The 23261-nt window shown below is 44.5% G+C and overlaps 1 protein-coding gene across 2 annotated transcripts in view; it reads left to right on the top strand.

Moving 5' to 3' along the window:
• Rbm47 (RNA binding motif protein 47) overlaps positions 1 to 23261 on the top strand; it is a 127613-nt gene that overhangs the window by 51497 nt on the left and 52855 nt on the right. For both annotated transcript variants that reach the window (XM_074042405.1, XM_074042404.1), the window contains exon 2: positions 2129 to 2214. In XM_074042405.1, coding sequence (XP_073898506.1) covers positions 2129 to 2214 — 86 coding nt within the window. The remainder of the gene's footprint in view (positions 1 to 2128; positions 2215 to 23261) is intronic.

Below are 23261 nucleotides of genomic sequence, written 5' to 3' on the forward strand. Positions count from 1 at the left end.
TAAGATCAAGGTGTGTGCAAGGTTGGTTTCTCCTGAGGCCTCTTGTATATGGCCTGAAGGTGGCTATCTTCTCACTGTGTCCTCACAAGGCCGTCCCTTGGTTTGTGTCTTTGTATCCTTTTCTTATGAAGACTCCAACTATATTATATTGAGGACCAACCCAATGACCTCATTTAACCACTGTCACCTCTAAAGACCCCAAAAGTAGTCACCTTCTGAGACACTGAGAGTTAGGACTTAAGCTTATGCATTTGTGGACAGGGGTACTGTTTGTCCCATACCAGGCAGGGACTAGGACTCTCAGCTTCTGTGCTTTCTTCCCTGTGTCTGATTCCTGTTTTATAACATGACAACGAAGGGGAGTCCAGAGCCATCAGAGAGAGCAGTTTGTTCTCCCAGATATGGATGGCTATAACATGTGCCTGCTCGAACACCTGATTTCCACTTTGGTCACTTTGATCTTGAGACTATGTTCATGTTTCCTAAGAAATCAACGCTTCCAAATGCCAGCTAGAAATTTGGTGTTTTTTTTTTTTCAGTTTGAAGGTTCTGTTCACTCCAAAAACCGACCTGTGGGCTGCAGACTTTTTTTAGCAAGGTTCGGTAGACAGGGGAGATAAAAGCAATGGGCATGGCGTCACCTCCTTTTGCTGTAGGCGAACAGTTGTGTCCTTTACTACCCTGGAAATGGGCACTCGTGACATAGATTGGACTGAGAGAAGCTAGCCAAATGCCAAGTTTCTGTGGGTTAAAGTTCCTTCAAGCAGTGTATGTTAATCAGAAATTCAAGCTGAGTTAATATGGTCACTGCATTGGAGAGGACTTTGGAACAAAAGATTACTGGGCTGAACTACAGAAGTTAGTCAACTCAGTGTTTTCTCACCCAGGACGCAGGTCGTGGACCTTGTTGGTGGGGGCAGGAGGGAGACCCTTGTCACAGTTTTGTTCATGCTCTGTGGGGTAGAATTATAATAAAATCTACTGCACAGAACCTAGCTAGTCAAAAGTATTTACTTAGCTCTGAAGCAGAAGGGAATCCTATTTGGGTCTGGGTAGAAAGGCCAGCTAATCGAAGGCTTCAGAAGACAGGGGACATTTAGAACAGGAATAACTATAGTACGTAAAACAACGTTGAGTGTTTGGAGAGTTACCCAGAAGACCACAGTTTTTCCAGGCGCCGGTGACTCACGCCACCAGCTGTCACGATGTCTTTGATAGATGGGTGATATTGATCAGAGAGGTTGTGTAAAATGACCAAGTCACCCAGTAAGCAAGCAGTGGAGCTGAGCTTTGGCACTTTGTCAAAAACTGGATGCTTCCCCTCCCTGTTCCTCCTTTCTTTGTCAGAGGAACATTTTTTTCCCCTTGAATGTCATCTAGCTGATATGAATCTGAGTAGCCTTGCAGAAGGCAAAAGGCATCAACAGTATTGGAAAATGTAACATCTGTGCAGGAAGAGGATACAAGGATGTGCATTGAAAGTTGCTGAAAAACAGCTGGGTGGGAGGTAAAGGAGTAAGGGAGAGCAATGGAAGGGGTTGAATGGACCAAAGTAAAGTAGACTCACAGCAGGGATACATAGAAAAACCCCTTTGAACATTTGACTTAAATATTAATAACAAAAGACAGGACTGTAAAATAGGTACGGTGTGTGTAGGAGGAGGGGACTTGTGTGGTGGGAGGGTGAATGAAGGAGATTGAGATGAGGGAATATGGTGGATGGACTTCATATACTTATGTGAAACAGAACAAAGAAACCTCTTGCAATTGCTTGAAGTAGGGTGGGAAGGGGTTGAGGGAGACAGACAGAGGAGGTGATCTAACCAATGTACAATATAAGCCGATTTGGAATTGTCACAATGAATCCCCCCTGTGCAACGAATATATCCTAATAAAAAAATTAATGGGGAAAAAAACTGGCAAAAGAACATGCCATCTTTTCTCCACTATATACAGGCCAGTGGAGATTTCCTGTAGTGTATAGTTTTCTTTGTAACTCAGGGTGAACACCAAGATGGGTGAGAATAGCAAAATACCTCATTTCTCCCCACCCCTCATTCAGTGGCCATTAATGGAGATTCCTCATTGTCATCTTTGGGCCACTGATGCTATATCTTCTGTCTCACAGCTCAGGTGACAAAGGAATCAGCAGGACCCCTTGCTCCAGGTCACCCAGCAGCACTCAGCACATCCTTGGCTTCCTGAAGAGATTTGGTAAGTCAAGGCAGCTTTGTTTTCACCATGGCTCTATTGAACACGATCCAGGGATGCAGAACAGTAGGTGAACACTGCATAGTGAAAGCCAAATGCTAATCTTCCTTTCTTCTTCTTCTTTTTTTTTTTTTTTTTTTTTGAAACATGTATTAGTCTTACATTTGCTAAACATACCAGGCTGGTGAGCTCTGTGTATAAGCACCAACATTTCCAAGGGTTCCCTTTCTTAAAAAGAGTTCGAGAGCTCTGAAAAGCTGGGTGTGGTGGTACACACTGTAATCCTAGCATTTGGTTTTTGTTTTGTTTTGTTTTGATTTGTGGCACTGGGATATGAACTCAGGGCTTTACCCTTGCTAGGCAGGCCCTCTATCACTTGAGCCACTCTGCCAGCCCTAATCCCGGCATTTGGGAGGCTTAGATAGGAGGATCGTGAGTTCGAGGCCAGCCTGGACTACATAGGGAGACTCTGACTCAAAAGAGGAAAAAAAAAAAGATTATTAGACAGTTCTATTGGAATGATGTGGCTTAGACTCTTTTAATACTGATTTTCATGGCAATATCCGGTGGTGAGTTCTTCCTATCTCGTTCACTGCACGTCCACCCCAGAATGCAGCCCCCACCCATACCATGCCTAAAACTGGGGCGCAGCTTCTGGAACCTTGGATTCTGTGATAATCCCCAAGTGACCAGCATTGACTATTCCCTACCTTCTCTTTTTCACAGAGTACAGTGTGCTTTCCTTTTTGGGGAGGAGGGTGGATGGCGTGACCTTTTAGAAAATGAATAATCTTATGAGCAAATTAACAAGTGCTGTGCTGAGTAGAGAAAGAATTTAGGTAGTTAATTCTGAAAGAAAAACTAACTTATTTTGTGACTTCATATGATGGTGTTGAGGGGAGTGGCCCTGGACCTCAGAGCAATGGCTGTGAACACTTAACGACACCCATGTGTGACAGCAGAGCAGCCCAGCCTGGAATCTCAGGATCAGGCAGTCTTTTTTTTTTTAGTGTGTGTGCGTGTGTGTGTGCGTGTGTGCGCGCGCGTGTGTGTGTGTGTGTGCGTGTGTGTGCGCGCGCGTGTGTGTGTGTGTGCGTGTGTGTGCGCGCGTGTGCGTGCGCGTGTGTGTGCGTGCGTGTGTGCGCGCGCGTGTGTGTGCGCGCGTGTGCGTGCGCGCGTGTGCGTGCGCGTGTGTGTGTGTGCGTGTGCGTGCGCGTGTGTGTGCGTGCGTGTGTGCGCGCGCGTGTGTGTGCGCGTGTGTGTGTGTGTACTAAGCCTGGAACTGAGGGCCTTCACCTTTAGCCACTCCACCAGCCCTATTTTTGTTGTTGTTTTGTGGTACTGGGGCTTGACTTAGGGCGTACACCTTGAGTCACTCCTAGCCCATTTTTGTAAAGGGTTTTTTTGAGATAAGGTGGCACGAACTATTTGCCCAGGCTGGCTTCGAACCATCATCCTCCTGATCTCTGTCTCCTGAGTAACTAGGATTACAGGTGTGAGCCACTGGCACCTGGCTTAAATAACTTTTTTTTTTCTTTGTGGTGCTGGGGTTTGAACTCAGGGCCTGTGCTTGCTAGGCAGGCACTCTACCACTTAAGCCACTCCTCAAACACTCACCAGCCCTTTTTTGTGATGGGATTTTTTTTCGAGATAAGGTCTTACAAGCTATTTGCCCAGGCTGTAGGATCAGACATTCTTATCCAAAGCCAGGTTCCCCACCAGCAAGCAGCTTGTAGGAGTTTGGAACAAAAAAACATTCCATGCAACATTCTAGTGTGATTGTCAGCATGTTACCTGCATGTGAGTCCAAACCAACACCTGAGTTACCTTTAATGGGGCTTTAATGGCACAGGAAAAGCATGACCTCCCAAGTCACAGAGTGCTGGTGGCTCATGCCTACAATCCTAGCTACTCTGGAGGAAGAGATCAGGAGGATTATGGTTCAAGGCCAGCCTGAACAAGTAGTTTGAGAAACTTCTCTCAAAAATACACAACACAAAAAAAGGGTTTGCAGGGTGGCTCAAAAGGTAGAGTGCCTGCTTAGCAAGTGGGAGGTCCTGAGTGGGGTTCAAACCCCAGAATCACCAAAAAAAAAAAGAAAAAAAAATTTGCAAGATCTCCATGTTGCAAATAGTTTCCATGAGTGATAGTACATTAACCCTGCCATCAGCAGGGATATAGTAAACCAGGTGGCAAACATTTTCTGAGTACATACTAGGTGCCAGGCTCTGTGCAAGGTGCTGGGTAATTAAGAGGTAATGAAGACGGAAGGACGTCTGTCCCCCAGGGAGCTGCTGTAGCAGTCAAGGCAGACATTCAGTCATGTGTTTTATCCAGAGTGAGTGCAATGACGAAGGATTATAAGGAGTTAGGGCCATTTAAAACAAGGGGGACTGATGTCGTTTGCTGCCAGGGGTTGACAATCAGGGAAGGCTCCTGGAATAAACGTGGTGTTTTAATGGAGACCTGAAGGAGAAGGAATGGCTTAGTAGGCAGAGGGAGACGGGGTGGGGTGGGGGGGCGGGGGGCAAGTGACAGTACCAAAGCTGCCAGTGGGACACTGGGATGGTTCCAGTGTGGGCATTGAGTGCCAGGCTCAAGGAATAGCTCCAACCTAATGGGGACAGAGTAGAAGACAGTGACTTCAGAATGATAGGTATCTCTTGTCAAATAAGGACTTGGTCAAATTTCTGGTAAAACCTTTAAGATTCCTTAAAGGCATCAGTTTTTAAACTGATGATCGTAGGGTTTTGTTTTTGCAGTTCAGTTAGAAGTCTTTCCTTGTCTGTTAGCATTATTCCCTTGAGCTGGGTCCCAAGTCTGGTTTTCTTGAATAGCCTTTGAATTCTCTTCAAAATCTACCTTCTTAATTTCCTTCACCTGCCTCCCACAGAAAGTGATCGACTGATAGTTCAAGATTTTCATCTGTAGACATGCCCACTTTTCTTTTTCACTCTTTCCTTGTTGAAAGGAAAGGCGATGTTTGGCCCCATCAATTTATAACAGACCAGAGGCCAGCCACTGCAGCAGCACTTAACCTGCACCTGCCTTTAGACTATTGTAAGACTTGGGTTTCCAGGCTTTAGGCAATCTGTGGACATTTTCTATTAAACTCAATTGACAGATTCAGAGATTTGCACTTGTGAACACACACACACACACACACACACACACACACACACACACAAACACACGCATATAGGACCACAATTCCACTGAGCTCACCGTCTTGAGCTTGCTGGTTCTTAGGAGTGAATTGGATATGATCATTTTCTAAGAGGGTCAGTTGTTTTCTTGAACCGACCAGAGCTAGACAGATGTTTTAAACAGGTCTATAATCTTTCTTTTTTAATAATTTTGACCAGCACCAGTGGCTCACGCTTGTAGTCCTAACTGCTCAGGAGACAGAGATCAGGAGGATTGTAGATCGAAGCCAGCCTAGGGAAAAAAAGTTCGAGAGACCCTATCTCGAAAATACCCATCACAAAAGAAGGGCTGGTGGAGTGGCTCAAGTGCTAGAGCGCCTGTCTACTAAGTGTAAAGCTCTGAGTTCAAATACCAATGCTGCCAGAAAAAATCACTAGGGAAAACAGACTTTTTGGAAAATGACCTTCCCCTCAGTTCATTTTCAGAAGGCAGATTTAAGGTAAGCCCTTTAGAGTTACACAACTCATTGGCTTATATGCAGGGAACTTAGCGAAAAACAAATACACCCAAAGGTCACACAACTGAGTCGAAACAGATTGTCTTTTGTTTAGTCATCTGCTAGTAGGGACCTGCCATAAGATGACCTCGGGCTGCTCAAGACAGCCTAGAAGACAGGCTCTAAAAGCCACTTTTCTACTTCTTCACACGAAAATGGAAGAGGTGTTTTCCTGCCACGAATCATTTGTTATTAGTTACTTTGTACAACATGGCCTATGACTAAAAGAGACAAAAAGGCCCACAATTCAACTTGATTCCAGTGAATAAAATCAGCCTAGGACTGCCATATGAAAGATACTGGCAGGTGCACAACAGCTACAAAGATGGTTTTGTTCAGACGTGATTCTTGCCCTAGCATTTAAGGAAGAAGCTGTAAGCATTTAGTTAATAAGAAACATTAAGAACAAAATGAGAGTGAATTAGAGGGAGTGGGAGTGTAGTTCAGTGGTAGACGACTTGCCTAGCATGTGTAAGGTTCTGAGTGCAATTCTCAGCACCAGCGCCACCAAAAGAAAAGAGTGAGTTAGAATAAACAACATCAGGGCTGGGCAAAGTGGCTCAAGTGATAGAACGCCTGCCTAGCAAGCTCAAGGCCCTGAGTTCAAGCCCAGTGCCACCAACAAGCAATACCACATACCTCAGGTAATTAGTGATATTTTGTAAAAATGCAGTAGAAGTTAGTGGATCCCTTTTCTCATTTCTATCTATACTTACCCGAGAGCAAATCCATATTCCTCTTGTCTGGACCTCTCCCTCTCTTTTTTCTTTTGTTTGATCCCTGGCTCAAATGAACATAAGAGTTAATTCAGGTATGGGGCCCATTAGTGTTGAGAACTTATGCAGAAATAACCCTGAAGTCCTTTGCAGTTTACAAAAATAAGAGTGTAATTCCCTGGTGCTATAAGCGAAGGACCTTTCCAGGACATGATGCAGGAAGACCTGGATCCAGCTCACACTTAGCCTATGGTGGGTGCCGTCACCCAGTGACTTTATCATAATGCATGCTGGAAATAAGTAGGATGGTGCTGAGCTCTGTTTTCTGAATCCAACCAGACACTTGGAAAAACTGGGCTCCATGGGGTAAGAGAGCAGGGAGTTTGAGGCTAACCTCAAGCTGGATGATTTCCCCTTTTAAACTTATTTCATTCACAAATGCTTCATAGATCCAATTCCTTTGGCCACCTGCTCCTTGATGACTTGCTTTCTGCCAAACAAAACTGAAGAGGTAGAAAGGTGGACGTGAGCCATGACTTAGCGATCACATGGCAGATGAGCAGATGTTTGTCTATAAAAGAGGTCTGTCTTCCGACAAGGAACAGGCTTATTATCCCACCCTGCACCAGGAAAAAGAAACCTGTGGGCTTCAACAAATGTACGTGTCCCTTGGCAGAACAATGGGTCAGTGGTGGCTTGTCACTTTTTAAGGAGAGTATTTGATACTGGGGAAAGCAAGGGGAATGCTCCCAAGGTTCTGAGCCCGAAGCCTGTGGCTGATGTCAGCATCAAACCTTAGGCACATTTCCTGGGTGACATTCAAATGTCAGGTTGAGTTTCCAAGAAAAAGGTCTTCAAGCCAGTCATTAGACATGCATCAAAGCTAGGCTGAGTCAGAGCCACATCCAAGGCTGTGCATTGGTTAGAACAGGCTGCTTCCAGATGTGCCTGCAGTTGCTGTACCAGGAGCAGACAGAGAAAGAATGACTAATGTTCACTTCAGCCACACTCACTGGTCTTTGTTGGTACTGGATGCTAAGAAATAATCATAACTGCACAGCCACGTTGATTTCATCAAGAATGACAAAAAATTGCCAGGTATGGTGGTGCTTGTCTGTAATCCCAGCTACTATGGAGGCGTAGGTTGGAGGATTGCCCCTTGAGACTGGTCCCAAACCAAAGGGAGACTGTATCCAAAAAATAACTAAAGCAAAAAAGAGTTGGGGGAGTGGCTCAAGTAGAGCATCTACTTTGTAAGTATGAGGCCCTGAGTTCAAACCCAGGACCACCAAAAAAAAAAAAAAAAAAAAACAAAAATTCTACATCTACAAACAAATGAGCTCCTTTTGAAACTAGGATAGGATCAAAGTCAGCAAAATACAAGAGACACCTTAAGCAAAGAACAGAGTGATTACTGAAATGACAGACTGTAGTGAAAAGATGCTAATCCCTGACAGGGTCTTCAGTATTTCTCGACTTCTGTTCATCTCCACCTGTGTCATCAGTCACCGAGCAATTCTTAGTCTTAAGGAACGCTAGAGATAATGATAAAATTGATCACAATGAGCATTCCATGCATGCTTACTGTGTGCTGGCCACAAGAGAATTTATTTACTTGTATTATCTGAAGAGAAAGCATTAGGATTCCTGTTTTGCAAATAAAGAACAGGTCTTAAATAAATTAATAGCTTGTACAAGATCACGGTTACTTTATGGTAGAACTGGCACTATACTGTCCTAGTCCATTTTCTGTTGCTATAACTGAATACCTGAGGCTAGGTAACTTATAAAGGCAAGACAGTTTGTTTCTCATGGTGTGGGAGGCTGGAAAGTTCAAGGGCATGGTGCCATCGTCTGGTCGGCATCCAGCTGGGGTCTTTTTGCTGCATGATTACATGGCATAAGACAGAACAAGTCTGCAGGCTCAGGTCTCTCTTCTTCTTCTCATAAAGCCACTCATAGTGCTGGTAGAGTGACACAAGTGGCCTCACTGCCTAGCAAACATGGGGCCCTGAGTTCAAACCCCAGTACTGCCAAAAAATAAATATATATGTTATCATGAGGGACTGGGGTTTGAACTCAAGGTTTTGTTATTGCAAAGCAGGTGCTCTACTGCTTGAGCCACACCTCCAGTCCATTTTGCTCTGGTTATTTTGGAGATGGGGTCTTGTAAACTATTTGCCCTAATTGGCTTCTAACCACAATCCTCTGGATCTCAGACTCTCAAGTAGCTGGGATTACAGGTATGAACCACCAGTGCCTGGCATTTCCTCCCCACATTTTAACCTCACCTGATCCTAATGAAAGGTCCTACCACCGAATACCATCATCAACATATGAGGCACAGAGACACACCCAAACGCATGCCAAGGTTAGTTGGAGGCCAAAGTCTGTTCTTTTTTTTTGGTAGTATTAGAGTTTGAGCTCAGGGCCTTGCCCTAGCTAGGCAGGTGCTCTACCACTTGAACCACATCCCCAGCCCACTTTATGCTTTTTTCCCCTTGAGATGGGTCTTGCCAGCTTTCTGCTCAGGTTAGCCTCTTGATTGTCCTGATCTCTGCCTTCCAAATAGCAGAGATTATAGGTGTGAGCCGCCATGCCCAGTAAGTCTGTGCATGCATCACTTGGAGAACCAAGTGATCCTCAGAAAAAAGAAAGTTCTGGCCAAAGTCTCCAAGAGTTCTTAAATCAGCTCAGTGGAAATGACAAAAGGTTGTATTGAAAATGACAGAAGAACCTACACTCCGAAATAGAAACCATATATAGTTTAGTATGCAAATTAGTAAAGTGTATTGGTAGAAAACAAAGTGTATTGACAGGTTCTATTTTGGCCTCCAGCTCTCTTGTCACTTGGAAACTGACCAGAACACTTGACCAGGTGGCCAAGGATGCAGTCTGGTCAGATTTGGGCCCTCCTTGTCCCTTCACCCTTTTTACCTTGAACAGGTCACCAAGTTCAGGCAGTTGACCATGGTTGCCTGGGGAATCTTGAGGTCCTGTCCGTATTCAGAGGGAAAGAGGTCTGTGATCAGCAGTGATGCCCCTTGAACCAGGGCATCTTCTTACACTTCAAGTTTCAATCATTTCGAGAACTTTCAAAAAAAATATTAACATCAAAGCGCCATTCCTTGAGCATCTGATGCAATCGAGGTGAGGGGAATCTGGGCATCAACATCTTTAAAAACTCTGCAATTGAGAGCATCCTGTGCAGGCGACTGCTGATTTAGGCTTTTTGCTTCTTGGTTTAGAGAATGGCAGTGTATTGCTCTTTGCTACCAGAGAGCAAAGCGTGGATTCTCCAGTGGCTGTTTTGAGTTTGTCTGCTTGCAGCTCTGGGAGTCGAATCCAGCTTCTTGAGAATATAGTTGAGTTACACCCCCAGCCCTCCAGCAACTGTTTTGCTTTAGTTTTTCCTATGGTCTGTGAAGATAGATAGGGCCTTGGACCCTGTTGGTTTCTAGGACGAAACCATTTCTCTGCTTGGTGGAGGCCTGTCTGAATGGATCCTCTGCTTTCACTGCCCTATTGCATGTTCCACGAAACTCAACAAAAAGTCCTCCTGACAACATTTCTCAGAACACCTCATTTAATTACTCTATACCTAAAGTACACACTGTGCCATCACAACAGGCCGAAGATCAAGAGACTCTTGTCTCATGATAAGCACTGGTGTCGCCTGTGATATTAACTTAAAATCCACGCAGATGTCCACATGCGTCTTTTAGTTCCTTTCTAGGTCTTGGTGATGGGGGAGAAGAGTGATCAATCCCATCTGGTCCTTAATTAGGTACCAATGAGAAGAGGCTGAGAGGTTGGTATAGACCAGCACCTTGATTCTAAAACGAGGAGCCCCAGTCTGAGGCCCAGTGAAATAGCTGAGCCTTGAACTCAGGTCTCTTGAAGTTGATAGCCTTTCCCCTTTACCCCGCCATACTTCAACATTTCTTTTGTTCCTTTTCTCTTCGTTCACACTTTCACTCTCCTACTCCAAGTCATGATTTTATTTCCCAATTATTACAGTAGCCATGGAGGGGGGGGAGGCTGCAGTACATCACAGTGTCAACAGTGGTTATATTTGAATGATAGTCATCTGGTGTTAATATTTTTATTTTGCTCTTCTGCAACTTGTACTTTTTCCTTCACAAACCAGGATTACTTTCCTCTAAGAGAAACTAAACCTCTACTTGCTATCTATTGTTCTGCCCAGTCTGTGGCTAGCCATGAGACTTGCCTTCCCTCCTGTCATTATCCTACTTAAACCCTTAGTTTCTCACGACCTGTTGCTCATGAGAAAAATCCAAACTCCTGAAATTCAGAAGTCTCAGTGTAGCTTCAACCTGCTAACTGTCCCCTTACCTCCAGCCACATCTGCCACACCCACACTGCCCTCCCTCCATGGCCTGCCTGGCACCTCCTGTCCTAGGATCAGGAGAGCCCCATACCCTTTTTCTTTCCTCCTTTACGTGTTCCAGTGTTACCCGTGGAAGTACTTCAAGTACTTCCTCTATCCTTTTCACCTTGATCAGGGACAGCAAATAGGTTCCGTTTTCTACACCAGGCCCAGGCAATTGACAATGGTTATATGGCGAATCTTGAGGCCCTGACCACATTCAGAGGGAAAGAGGTCTGTGATCCGCAGTGATTTCTCCCAGAGGTATGAGAAGAAGACACAGAATCTGTCACATATTTTCCGTCCAGATCTATAATCATTTCTTACAAATCTGGGATGCCTAGTATGGTTGCCACTACCTATCTACATGTTGCTATTTAAATGTAGAGTAATTAAGATTCAGCACAATTAAAATGCTCAGTTCAGGGATGGGGGCCCAAGTGGTAGAGCGCCTGCTGAGCAATCATGAAGTCCTGAGTTCAAGCCCCAGTACTGCTGCTGCTGCCCCTCCTCCCCAAGTGCTCATTCCCTTAGTTGTGTGACCCACATTCAAGCGTTTAATACTCCTATGTAGCTGCCGGTTACCATACTGATCAGCAAAAGATACAGAACTCTTTTACCATTGCAGAAAGGTGTATCACACAGCCCTGTGTTAGACATGTAGTCACTTGACAGTGTAAGACAGAGTATGTGTTTCAGGTGTGTGCCTTCTCCCAGTGAGGCCAAAAGATTTTTATGGGCAAGAGTCCTTTGTCACATTTGTTTTATATCTCACCTAGCTGGTGCTGGGTGTGTAGGAAGTATTTCCTAAGTATTCATTGAATTGAATTCTTAGTACTAAAGAGGAGGTGTGTATAAGGTACAGCAGCAGAAAGAGAAGTAATTTGGGAACCAGGAAACCAAGTTTCTGGCCCCTGAATGACTTGAAATATCTCATTTAACCAAAGTAGGTCACAGTTTCCTTAAGTGTAAACTGTTGTAGAACTAGATTATATTGGATGACTTTTCTAGTTTTTTCATGTACATATGGAGTATCCATTTTTAAATTAAAGTGCAAGCACACACACTCAATGAAAACTCACAGATTTAAAAAGATTCTAGTTTAGCCAGGCACTGGTGGCTCACGCCTGTAATCCTAGCTACTCAGGAGGCAGAGATCAGGAGGATCAAGTTTGGCAGCCAGCCCAGAAAAATAGTTCTTGAGACCTTATCTTGAAAAAACCCTTAACAAAAAAGGACTGTTGGAGTGGCTCAAGGTGTAGGCCCTGAGTTCAAACTCCAGTACCATAAAAACAAAATAAAACAATACATTCTAGCTTATTTTATTCATTTTTACTCTTTACAGTGCTGGGATGGAACCCAGGGTCTTGCACATGTAGCCAAGTGCTCACCACTGGGCTGTACCCCCAGCCCTTCTGGCTTATGTTCTGGCCTGTTTATATAATTTTCCAAGTGAGATACCATTTCTGAGTTTAAATCTCTGCCAGATGTACAGCTGAGTTCTTTTTTGAAGAAGATCATAGCAAAGAAAACACAACTCACCAAATAGAGAATGACAGACTTGGGGCAAGTCAGAGGAGGGTTAGGTGGCCTTCATCAGCAATAAGGTGATGTGACATCTACTAGCATATAATGCCATACTCAGTTAAGCCATGCACAAGTCACTGTTGGTGCTGTCTGCTCCTTGCCGTTCCTCTAAATCAGTGGACTACAGTTTGCTGATTCTTATATGTCCTGCTAGCTAAGAATGGTTTTTACATTTTTAAGAAGTTGGGGAGAAAAGGAAGAAAAATATGTAACAGAAACTGTATTTCCTAAAATACTTACCTTTTGATTTTTTGAGACAGGGTCTCACCCAGGCTGGCCTCAAACTTGCAGTTCTCCTGCCTTAGCCTCCCAGCTGCTGGGATTACAGCTGTGTACCACCATACCAAGCTTGTCTGGCTCTTGACAAGGAGATGTTTGCCAAACCCATACTAAGTGAACTTCACATACAGACTTCACCTCTTTTCAAGACAAATTGTTTTCTGAACTGTCATAAAGGTCCTGGCTCAAGCATAATAGGTTAAACTCCATGTTTGTGCTTTAGAGAACAAGGAAGGTAGGGAAAGGCAGCTGGGCTGTTGGGGAGCAGAGGGGACACTTGGCCCCATAACCTTTGTGTCTGTTCTGAAGGTGGAAGCGAGTCCTTGGATGCAGAGGCTGTGTTCTGCTCTTGACTTTGGGAATTTGATGAGTCACAGTTTCTGAGTCTGTCCTCCTTGACATTCAGCAGTCATTAGAATAAATTCTGATGGCCCTTTGAAGGGGAAAGCTGTGACAGCCCTTGGCCGTCCAAGGCCACCTAAGGAGGGTGTTCATGCTTGCATCGCAGCTGTCCTCCTTTTCCCTCTCATTGCCACTCCTTTCAACACCTGAAGGATCTTGATTGAACAGGCAGATAAGGGGTCTGAGCTGGGGAGGTGAGGCCCAAGGCAAGGCCAAAGATAGCATCTCTGCCAGGTGGGCCCAGGTCAAATGTAAAATTGATGTTTCTCTTAATGTCTCCTTCACTTTGCTTTCTCTTGCCCAGTGGCCAGAGCCCTGGGGCTCCTCTAAGCCTTCTTTCTCCACCTGTTTTCTAGATAAGCAGCAATTCTTAGCTTCTAAAATGCACCTCTTCTGAATTATCTAACTCTCCAGTGTAGGCATCTGTTTTCCCCCTTCTGTTTTTTCCTCTCCTTGTCCCATTCTCTCCTCTAGGCTAATTTTCAAAGTCCTTGGCTTCTGTATATACAGCTTCTCTTAGCAAAATCCAATGTGCTTCTCCTCTAATAAAAACCTGCATTTACAATAAACAAAAAATAAGAAAGTTAAGTGTTCCCTTTGTTAAGGAAATCTCTCCCATGTGAAAGACTAGTTAGTACCTCTCCCTCCGCTTGTCTCTGCATTCCCTTACAGTGATTGGGAATTCAAGGAAGCCCCTCCCCTAGTTGTCTGCAACAAATTCATCTTGATGTGCAGATCAGAATGGGGTGCATGTTGTTGCCTAAATACAGGATCGTAAAGGAAAAATGATCTTTTCCTAGTTTGTTTGCTGTTTAGTTCAAGCTCATTAACTATACCCAGTGGCTTGGATCATGATCCTGTGAAAACAAGACCTTGGCTTACAGCAAGGATGCATTTGCTTCAGTTGGTACAGATTGAGTTGAAAAACTTCCCAGCTCATTCTCAAGGATGATTCTTGCTCAGTACTTGGTTCCCTGTGGCTTCCCTTTAATAGAAGTGAGCAGTGTCCGCACATTGCTGCTCCATCTAGGACTCCTAGCTCAGAACGAAGCTGTGTCATAGGCATGGAAGCTTCGGTTAGGAAAGTGCTCCCAGTCCAACTGCTGATGGCAGTTCTGGATAGATTTCCCTGATAGGCAAGGTACTCATGGTATCTTGGCATTCAGCACTGCTCTCATAGAAGAGGACACAGCTGTGAGGCAGAGAGGAGATGAGCATCAGAGGTTGATTTACTAAAATTTGAGATGCAAATATACACAGAAGCCAGCCGTCTTTATGCATCTCCATGTTTCAGAATGCAGTGTAAACCTGCAATAGATTTTGAAGTCTGAGCAGGTGGGTTCCAATCTTGCCTTCTGTCAGTAGAAGTAAAGAAACTTTACCAAATCCTGTGGGTCTTTGTTTCCTCATTTGGATAAGGAAACAAGGATTATAATCATACTTGCCACTAGGCAGAGTATTGATGGCAAGAGTCCTGGTGATGTCCCAGGCATCTGAGACGTACATGGCTTGGAACACTGCTGGTCGAGTGGATGGTGTCCTGGTGCAAGGCAAAGAGGACAATGCAGATTGGTTGCGTGCTACCTCATGTGTTCCAGCCTCTCCTTCCTTGGGAAATTGGGGGAAACATCAAGAGCCCCTGGGGCCTCCATAGAGTACGTGCTGATCCAGGCTGGGTAACGAGCAGTTTGGCAGGCCACACTCATGTCACTCTTTGAAATCCTCTCCGGAGAACTGAAGGGGTTAGTGGTCCATGTGTGTTCCAAGGCCTTTGGGAGCTCCTGGGAGACCTGACTTTCTAGATTAAATCTTCACCTCTCCTTTCTCCTCTTCTGGGCTGGCAGAGTGGCTCAAGTGGTAGAGCACCTTCTTAGCAAGCATGAGGTCTTGAGTGCAAGCACTAGTACCACCAAAAAATAAAAGGTAAGAATCTTCTGTTCCCTAGTGACCAAGGAAACTCAAACTCCCTTTCAGAATCTGAAACCATTCTGCAGGCCAAATGTATACTATCCTTGCAGATACTAGCCAGGGTAGAAGCTGACATGCTTTGGCATAGGCCTGGGGTGATACAGCACAATCTCCCGAGGTTAATTATTCTTCCTAGTTGAATTCTGTAGTTGAAAATTCCAGGGGTCCACCTGCATATTGGCACACTAATGACAGTAGAGCAAAAATTGAAATTAGCATTGTATGGCTGGAGGCGGAAAATATTATTATAAATAACATCTTTTGTGCAGAAGGCACAGTCCTTCCTCGGGGACACAGAACTCAGTCTGAACAGCATGAGCTACTTTTGAGTATTTTTAAATGGCATTGCCAAAAGCTGTGTAGAACACAGTGAGTTCTATCACAGCCTACAGAGTTTAAAGTCAAATATCGAATTCGTGACCACAGGAAAAAATGACCAAAAAAGGTTTACACGAAGTAGAGGAATCCATGCTATTTGATTGAGTTTTGCAGTCAAATCATAGAGTTTGTCAGTACATTTTTGAAGAGAATAGTACAGATGGTCTTTAGGATGAGAAGAAAGGGTGAAGAGTAGGGAGGCTGAGGAGGCCAAGGAAAAAGAGTGAAGAGGAACAGAGTCACATGTGTTCTGAGCACAGAGGGGCAGAAGAGTCACATGTGTTCTGAGACACAGGCAGGAGACACAGTCACATTCATAGGGTGAGCAGGCCACGTATGCATTGGGACCTTCTACCACCAGCATCAGCTGTGTGCATCTGGGCAGTCTTTCTGCCTCTGTCTCCTCATCTCTCGGAACATCAGCCACGTGTTCGTTGTAGACGCTTAATACACCATGCTTGGTTTTGAAGAGATTTGATGGCTAGCTCATTTACTGTCTTGTCTTCACAATTCATTTTTCTCACTCAAATACCAAAAATAAAAAATAAAATAAAGAAACTGAATCAAGCCCTCTCACCACCCCCATCCAACTGTGGTTTTTGCTTATTCTGGTATTTACTGTATCGGAGCACTGTTTGGATTTAGATATATATCTTTGCATTTTATTCATCAAAATTCAAGTATATTTCTACATGGACTCCATACCAAAGGGTGCAGAGGTCAGAACTCTGCTGGCATCCACAAATGCCAGAGGGGAAGGAGACACGTGCCCCCAAGGGTATGAAGGTAGGGAGGACTCCTATGAAGGGAAGAATTACCTCCTCCCATGCAAGTGTGTCACTTTGGGGATTTGCTCCTATTGGGTTTGTCTCCATGGACAAGAGAAGGCCCCGGAGGCTGAGAAGACCCTAAAAACTAGAAAGGTTGACCTGCCCAGAGGGAGGGAAGGGATGAGAATGATGGGAGAGGAAAACATACCACATGAGCAGGGAGATCAGGTGGACCGAGTGGGGGTGGGGACACTGAGGAGAGGGTTGTTTGGGGTGAGGAGTTGGGCAGTACCTTGGCAGGCAACAGGGACTCCTGGCCTGTCAGGAAAGCCCAGCATCAGTGCCAGGTCTGGCAGCGATGACTCTGTGACCTTCCACCTGTTGTTGAATCTTTCTGGACCTTGGTTCCCTCATCTATAGATTCTGGGTAATAATAACAAATCAGGCACTGGTGGCTCCTGTAATTCTAGCTACTTGAGAGGTTGAGATCAGGAGGATTGTGGTTCGATGCTATCGGGGCAAGACCCCTATCTCCAAAATTACCAGAGCAGAATAGACTGGAGGTGTGGCTCAAGTGGTAGAGCACCTGCTTTGCAAGTGCAAAGCCCTGAGTTTAAACCCCAGTCCCACCAAAAAAAAAAAAAAAAAAAAATCTGTCTAAACTCTGGCACTGGGCTATTTGATATGTTATGTAAAATAACAGAAGAAATGGAACCATGAGAGCTGTCACACTCTGCCACAATCCAGCAGAGCAGGAGGGGAGTAGAGAACCAGAGAAGGGAGGAGGGAGGTCAGGATGGACTGTGGACAGCTGGTTTGCTAATTGTGTTAAAGGACAATTAAGAAAACTGTTGTGTAAGCCTAAAGAGATGACAGTCCTAGGCTGGCCAGCCCTGTGGCCACGCCCCTGAGCAGGCAGATAAGGGTATTTATGAAACCCACCCAAAACAGATTAATCCCTAAGACAAGTGAAACTTCCTGCCTTTGGTCACAGAACTAAGCAGACTTAGATAACTTAAAGTAATGGAAAATAAGGAGACCAACACAAGGTGTGTGGGTGGAGGGGGGATGGCAGCAACCCGTCAGAGCCCCTGTTCAGATGTGAAGAACCACTCTGTGCTCATAGTCTGGAGAGTGGTCAGCTCTTTGAGATATTTTGCGTAGTTCCAGATGTTTTCTTTCTTATAGATGAGGAAACAGGCTCAGAGAGTGGAGGTCCTAGTTCAAGGTCACACAGCTCGAGTGTAGAAAAACCATGATCTCAAGTCTACGTTGTTTTCTTTCCACCTCACTAGACACCTTGAAGGTATGAAGTACAGAATCTGAGTACTCCTGGGGACTGAGGTGGGGGTGGGGACAAGAGGATGGGTTTCCCTATTTACCTAACCTGTCTCTGGGTGTGATCCTGCAGCCAAAGCAAACTCTTGCTTTTGTAGACAGCCTTGGTCTCCTTTTAGATTTGACGCAGCTAAATAATTGTACTTTCTCATTTCTTGGACTGCCTGCCTGGGAGCTCCAAGAGCAGGTAGGTCTGCATTGCTTACCTGCGCTGGGGGACCTGAGCACTCTACACAGATGGCTTCTGTAAAAAGCCAGGTAGGTGGAGGTCCTCTGGGCTCCCCCTCTTTATCTCGTTAACCCTGTTGGTACCCAGGGGCACCTGACAAGCTGGGTGTGCTACAAGTCCAAGTCCGGTGCCAGCAAGTTTCTCTTATCCTCTGGTTGTAATTGTTAACTTGAATGGAATGCGAAACTTCTGGTTCCAAGCAGAGTTAGTTTTTAACTGTGGATAACTTGAGCGAGATGGAGAACGGGAGTACGTTTTGTGACTGAGGAAGACAGGTTATGAAAATCTTGTTCGAGGTGCATGTACTCCAATAACTAAAACCCTGCGTGGTAAATACAGAGTGGCCACTGTGTTCACACACGCACTGGTGAACTCTCGCCTTTCTTAACTCTTGCCTTTGACACCTTTTTAGGTTGGCAAGCCAAGACTTGCTTGGGGATTAGAACAATAAGCTTATAATGCCACCTTCAAAACAAGCTCTAAGGCTTCTAGTGTCAGGGTTTATTTCTAGAAGCCCTTCCTGCTAGCTGCCCCTTTACCTCTCTGCAAATTTGGTTCCCCCCCCACCCCCGCATAAAAGGAAGTATGGAAATAGAGCCTGCTTGTTCGCTGACATTATTGTACATCGCACTATATCTTAGGGACCATTATATTGTGTTCTCTCAATGGTGTTTGCTCTGAGGGTGGGACACAAGGCTATTTAGTGTCTCGTAAAACATTTACCAAAAGCACTGAGCCATGGTTTTGAAGGGCATTCCGTTGCCAGAGCGTGGGAGGAGAGAGCCAGCAGGGGAGAGAGAGCACCAGGTGTTTGGCAGGTACTCATTTCATACTTTAGTATTTATTAATATTTAAAATTGCAAATTGCATATGAGTAAGGTTTCCTTCTGTTGACAGGGCAAGGATGGTGGAGGTGGTGGGAAGGGAAATGGGGAGAGGACAGAAGGAATTTCTTTGCCAATTCTGTTTTTCGGTGGCTCAGAGTCATTGGAGAATTGTCATTGTCAGTTTCTATCGAATCTTGTTTTCGGTTTTACTAGAGGGACGGGCGTGTCATGGATCAGGAGGAAAATCTCTCTGTGCCCGAGGTTTTGTGACCGGCTGAATCCATGCTAGCATTTGCTTCAGTGAGGAGTTGGGAGCCGGGTGCCCGGATTCTGGGAGGTGAAGTGTCACCTTGTGCCTTGTACCTCTGTCTGCCCGGTGACTCATTCCATTTGAAGGTTTTGCTAAATGGTGGCTCTGGTTTCATGAAAATACTTTTAAACTTCCCCCATGCCCTCCCCCCATTCTGTTAAATTTAGACGAGATAACAATAAATTAAAGGTCAGCTTGAAAGACTGCCTTTTATCCCCAAATCTTTGTTTTCAGCTCACAGTAGCTTAAGAGTGACTTTTTGTATGCTGACCACGGCTTTTGAGAAACTAATGAATTAATACTTGTTGGGAATACTACATCTTTATACTCTCACTTATTTATTTATATTTTTGTAGGAGATGTTAGTATATGTGATAACAAGAACTTTAATATTTGACCGATTGTTGGTGATATGCTAAACACAGATACCTTACCTATATTATTAGTGGCTAAAACCCAGACAATAAATAGGAAAATCTAGAAAAAGAATAGTCCAAAACGTTTCTGTAATCGTCAGTTCTTGGGGAGCGGTGTTGTGATACAATGCGTGAAGTACAAACAGGCATATGGAGTTTTGGCCTCGCCACTGGCAGACTTTAAGTCTGAAAATAGTATTAATGCTTAAGAGCTTATCAATTCAGAAAGGACATGATTTGAGTCCGTTTTTGCCCAGGGACACAGTCAGTACAAAGTAAAGGGTCTTTCTTCTGATGAATTTGTAGTTGTAAAATGGCTTGGAAAGATGGTTGTTTCAAAAGTAAAGGAAACTCCCCCATGGGGAAAACTTCCTTGTTGGCTTTGTGTTCAGGCAAATAGGACTCGGTGGAGCAAGTGTAGAGGTGGAAAGACAGAGCTGTGGTGAGGGATGGCAAAGGTGATACCCTTTTATACCCAGAGCAGAAAACTGAGGCTAGCAGCAAGTCGTCTCGCTGCCTTGACCACTGAAAGGTTACGTAACTTTGGACAAGTGGATTAACCTTTTCTTACCTCTCTTAAGATTTCAAAATGGCTATGAAAACTCACCTGTCACACAGGTGCATTTAGATTGTGTAAGCATCTGTGACCCTTTTGACCTTCTGTGAGTTCAGAAATCCGAAATGTAGACCCTGGCCCATGAAAACTCCTGTGCTCTCACCTCTATCTCTAATGTAGATTGATGTATGAAGTCTGAAATGTTACTAGAGGAACAGAGAGGTTGGACAAAGCCTAAACACTGGTCATTTTTAAATACTCACCATTCCTCGTTTTTCTTTTATTTCAGTGGGGAAGCTTCTTTGACTATTTCAGGTTCAAGTTCCCAGGAACTGTGTGGAATTGTAAGACTGTCAGATTACCAGAGGTTACATAGCACCCCTTTAAGGTTCCTAGAGTCTCAGCTTAGTTTGTTGATGGATCAAATCATGCATCAAGTCTGGCCCTGAATAACTTGGCCACATCTCTGAGTTTTAGGCTTTACTGCCATTAACTTGGGATGATAAAGCTCTAAGGTCACGTTGGCTTTGTAAGGCACGTGACTGAGTTACATCTCTCTATCAGGGTCGTGGTTGTTATCCAGCCGTTTGTCTTTAGATCGTCCGTTACTCGTGATGTGTAAAATCTCTGGGGACGAGAGTGGACCCCTACTTAAGTGCATTTTACAGCATGTGATAATACCCAAGAAATCAGGCCTGCTTTGTTTTTTCTGGAGAGAACTGTCATGGCTGTATGAGGGCACAGGTGGGTGACATTCAAGGTGAATGTGGTAACTGCCGGAAAGGCCACATTGACGAGAATGTGGGATCAGAACCATGCAGGCAACCTGGAGGACTCCTCACAGAACTTGGGCCGTTGGTGTCTGGCAGTGCTTTTGTTGCATGGAATAAAACCTGAGTGTGTGCGGTTAACCAAATGACGGCCAACATCCCTTCCCTTGTCCTGCAAGTCAAGGTCTTAGGAAAGGCAAAACTCTCAACAGTCACGGTTACTGCCATGAATGCTGTCAGTGCCCCAGTCAGGGCCTGGGGCTCTTAGCTCAGACATCTTGCACTAAACATTCTGGTTTCCCATTGCGTAATGTATCAGAATTTTTTTGGCAGTGCTGGGGTTTAACTCAGGGGGCTCCTTTTTAGGCAGGTGCTCTATCACTTGAGCTATACTGCCAGCCCATAAGTCAGCACTCTCACCTCTTCTCTTTGCTATACTAATGAACATTCAATCATTTGCTCATTCAGTAAATACTAACTAAGGGCTCACTATGGGCTAGGTTCTCATCTGTGATTTCTTAAGGGTCACTTCTTCCGGGTGACCTTCCCGCCCCTAAATTAGGTCCTGGACTTCTAGCTTCAAGATATATATCACACTTGTTTTAAACTTACCTCCTTGGATAAATATAAGTTCGCTTCGGTAATAGATCATGAATGTCTTACTCACCATGGGTGTTTCCCATGCTTGCCACACATCAGGTACTCAAAAACCAGACCAAATAGATAATAAATGAAAGAAAGAAAGGAAATATGCAAAGAGCCAGATGGCCAGAGGCAGGCATGCAACAGTGATGAAGAAGGGGCAACAGCTTGGTCATCTAGTGTGGACTTAATGGCCCCGGAAGTCACTGCTTTATCCCAACCATGTGAGTTTCTAAGGAAAGCCTTGGTTCATCAAGAATGTGTTCCACATGACACATTTAAAATGAGAATGAGTACAAATCAGTTGAGAAATACTTTTTTTCAGCTAAGAAAGTAATTGGGTTTTTTGCTTAAATAGGTAAATTTAATTACCTGGAAATTTTCATATACAAGTCATTCCTACAGTTATGAGACACCAGTGAATCAATTTGTCATTCATGTAACCGTGAAAAAGACAAGAAAGCATCAGAGAAAAACTTGAAGTTTGGTCAGATAAATGCTTTGAAATTTTTTAATTTATTTTGAGGTGCTGGGAATGGAACCCAGGACTTCCTCCACCAGGCTACATTCCCAGTCCATGAAAAAAATCTGTATGTGGCAAGCATTCTACCACTTGAGCCTCGCTTCTAGCCCTGTTGGCTTTAGCTTATTTTCCAGATAGGGCCTGCTTCAGACTGAGATCCTCCTACCTCTGCCTCCCATGTATTTGGGATTACTAGTGTGTGCCATCGTGCCCAGCTAAAAACTATTTTTAAACATTGATTGAGGTATAATAAACGTAACTCTTAAGTATACATCTTGATGAACTTGTACATATATGCACCTGTGGAACCACCACCCCATCAAGACGTAGAATATACCATCCCAGCCCAGTCCCTTCCTCTCTGCTAACACCCCACCAAGGTCACCACTATTCTCACTTTTGTCACCACAAATCAACAGCTTCTCCCCGCCCTGCCTCACCCCCACTCCCACCCCCACCCCCCCACCATGAAACCCAGGGCAAGCGTTCTCCTACTGAGTTCTGAGTTACATTCCCAGCAAGCTAATCTTAACCTCATAAAATGGAATCTTATACTGTATGCTGTTTGTATTTGGTTTCTGTCACTTGTCATTTCTGTCTGCGGTATTCACCCATGTTGTTCTCCTCCTACTGCATGGCATCGCTTTGTAAGAGACCACAATTTAAGGAACGTTCAGGAATTAACATGAGTGTATGAGCTGCAAAGCATTCCGCGTGTGCCAGTTCTGTAACGTTAGTGGCCTCATAAAGGGTGGGATGGAAATGTTATTACCTGCAAGGGCAAGAGAGCTAAGTGTATTTGCTAAGTGTTCTGTATAGCCGTTTATTTAACTGAAACAATCACCCCAGGAGGTGACTGCCACTGTTTTACACATGAGGAAACCAACCCAGACAAAAGTTGGACGACTTTACAATTGAGCTGAACCAAACAGGAAAATTGTTTGTTACACCAGGCAAAAGTGATGCCAGAAGACCGTTGAGGGGCTCTGACACCTCCATTTCCTAAGAGCTGGCTTCCTGCCCACCCTAACCAGGCTGGGAATGGAAATCAGGGACTCACGTTTGCTAGGGAGGGGCTCTACCACTGAGCCACAACCCAGCCAGACCCCACTTTTGTATGACAGTCCAGATGTGTGTCTTCTGTTGGACAGTTAGTTGGCTATTGACCTGACATTCCAATCTCTTTCCTTTCATAATTTATTTTGTTCTGAAAATAAGACTGTAACTTTTTTTTTTTTGCTTAGGA

Source organism: Castor canadensis, chromosome 9, assembly GCF_047511655.1.
Source record: "Castor canadensis chromosome 9, mCasCan1.hap1v2, whole genome shotgun sequence".
NCBI classification, from domain to species: Eukaryota; Metazoa; Chordata; class Mammalia; order Rodentia; family Castoridae; genus Castor; species Castor canadensis.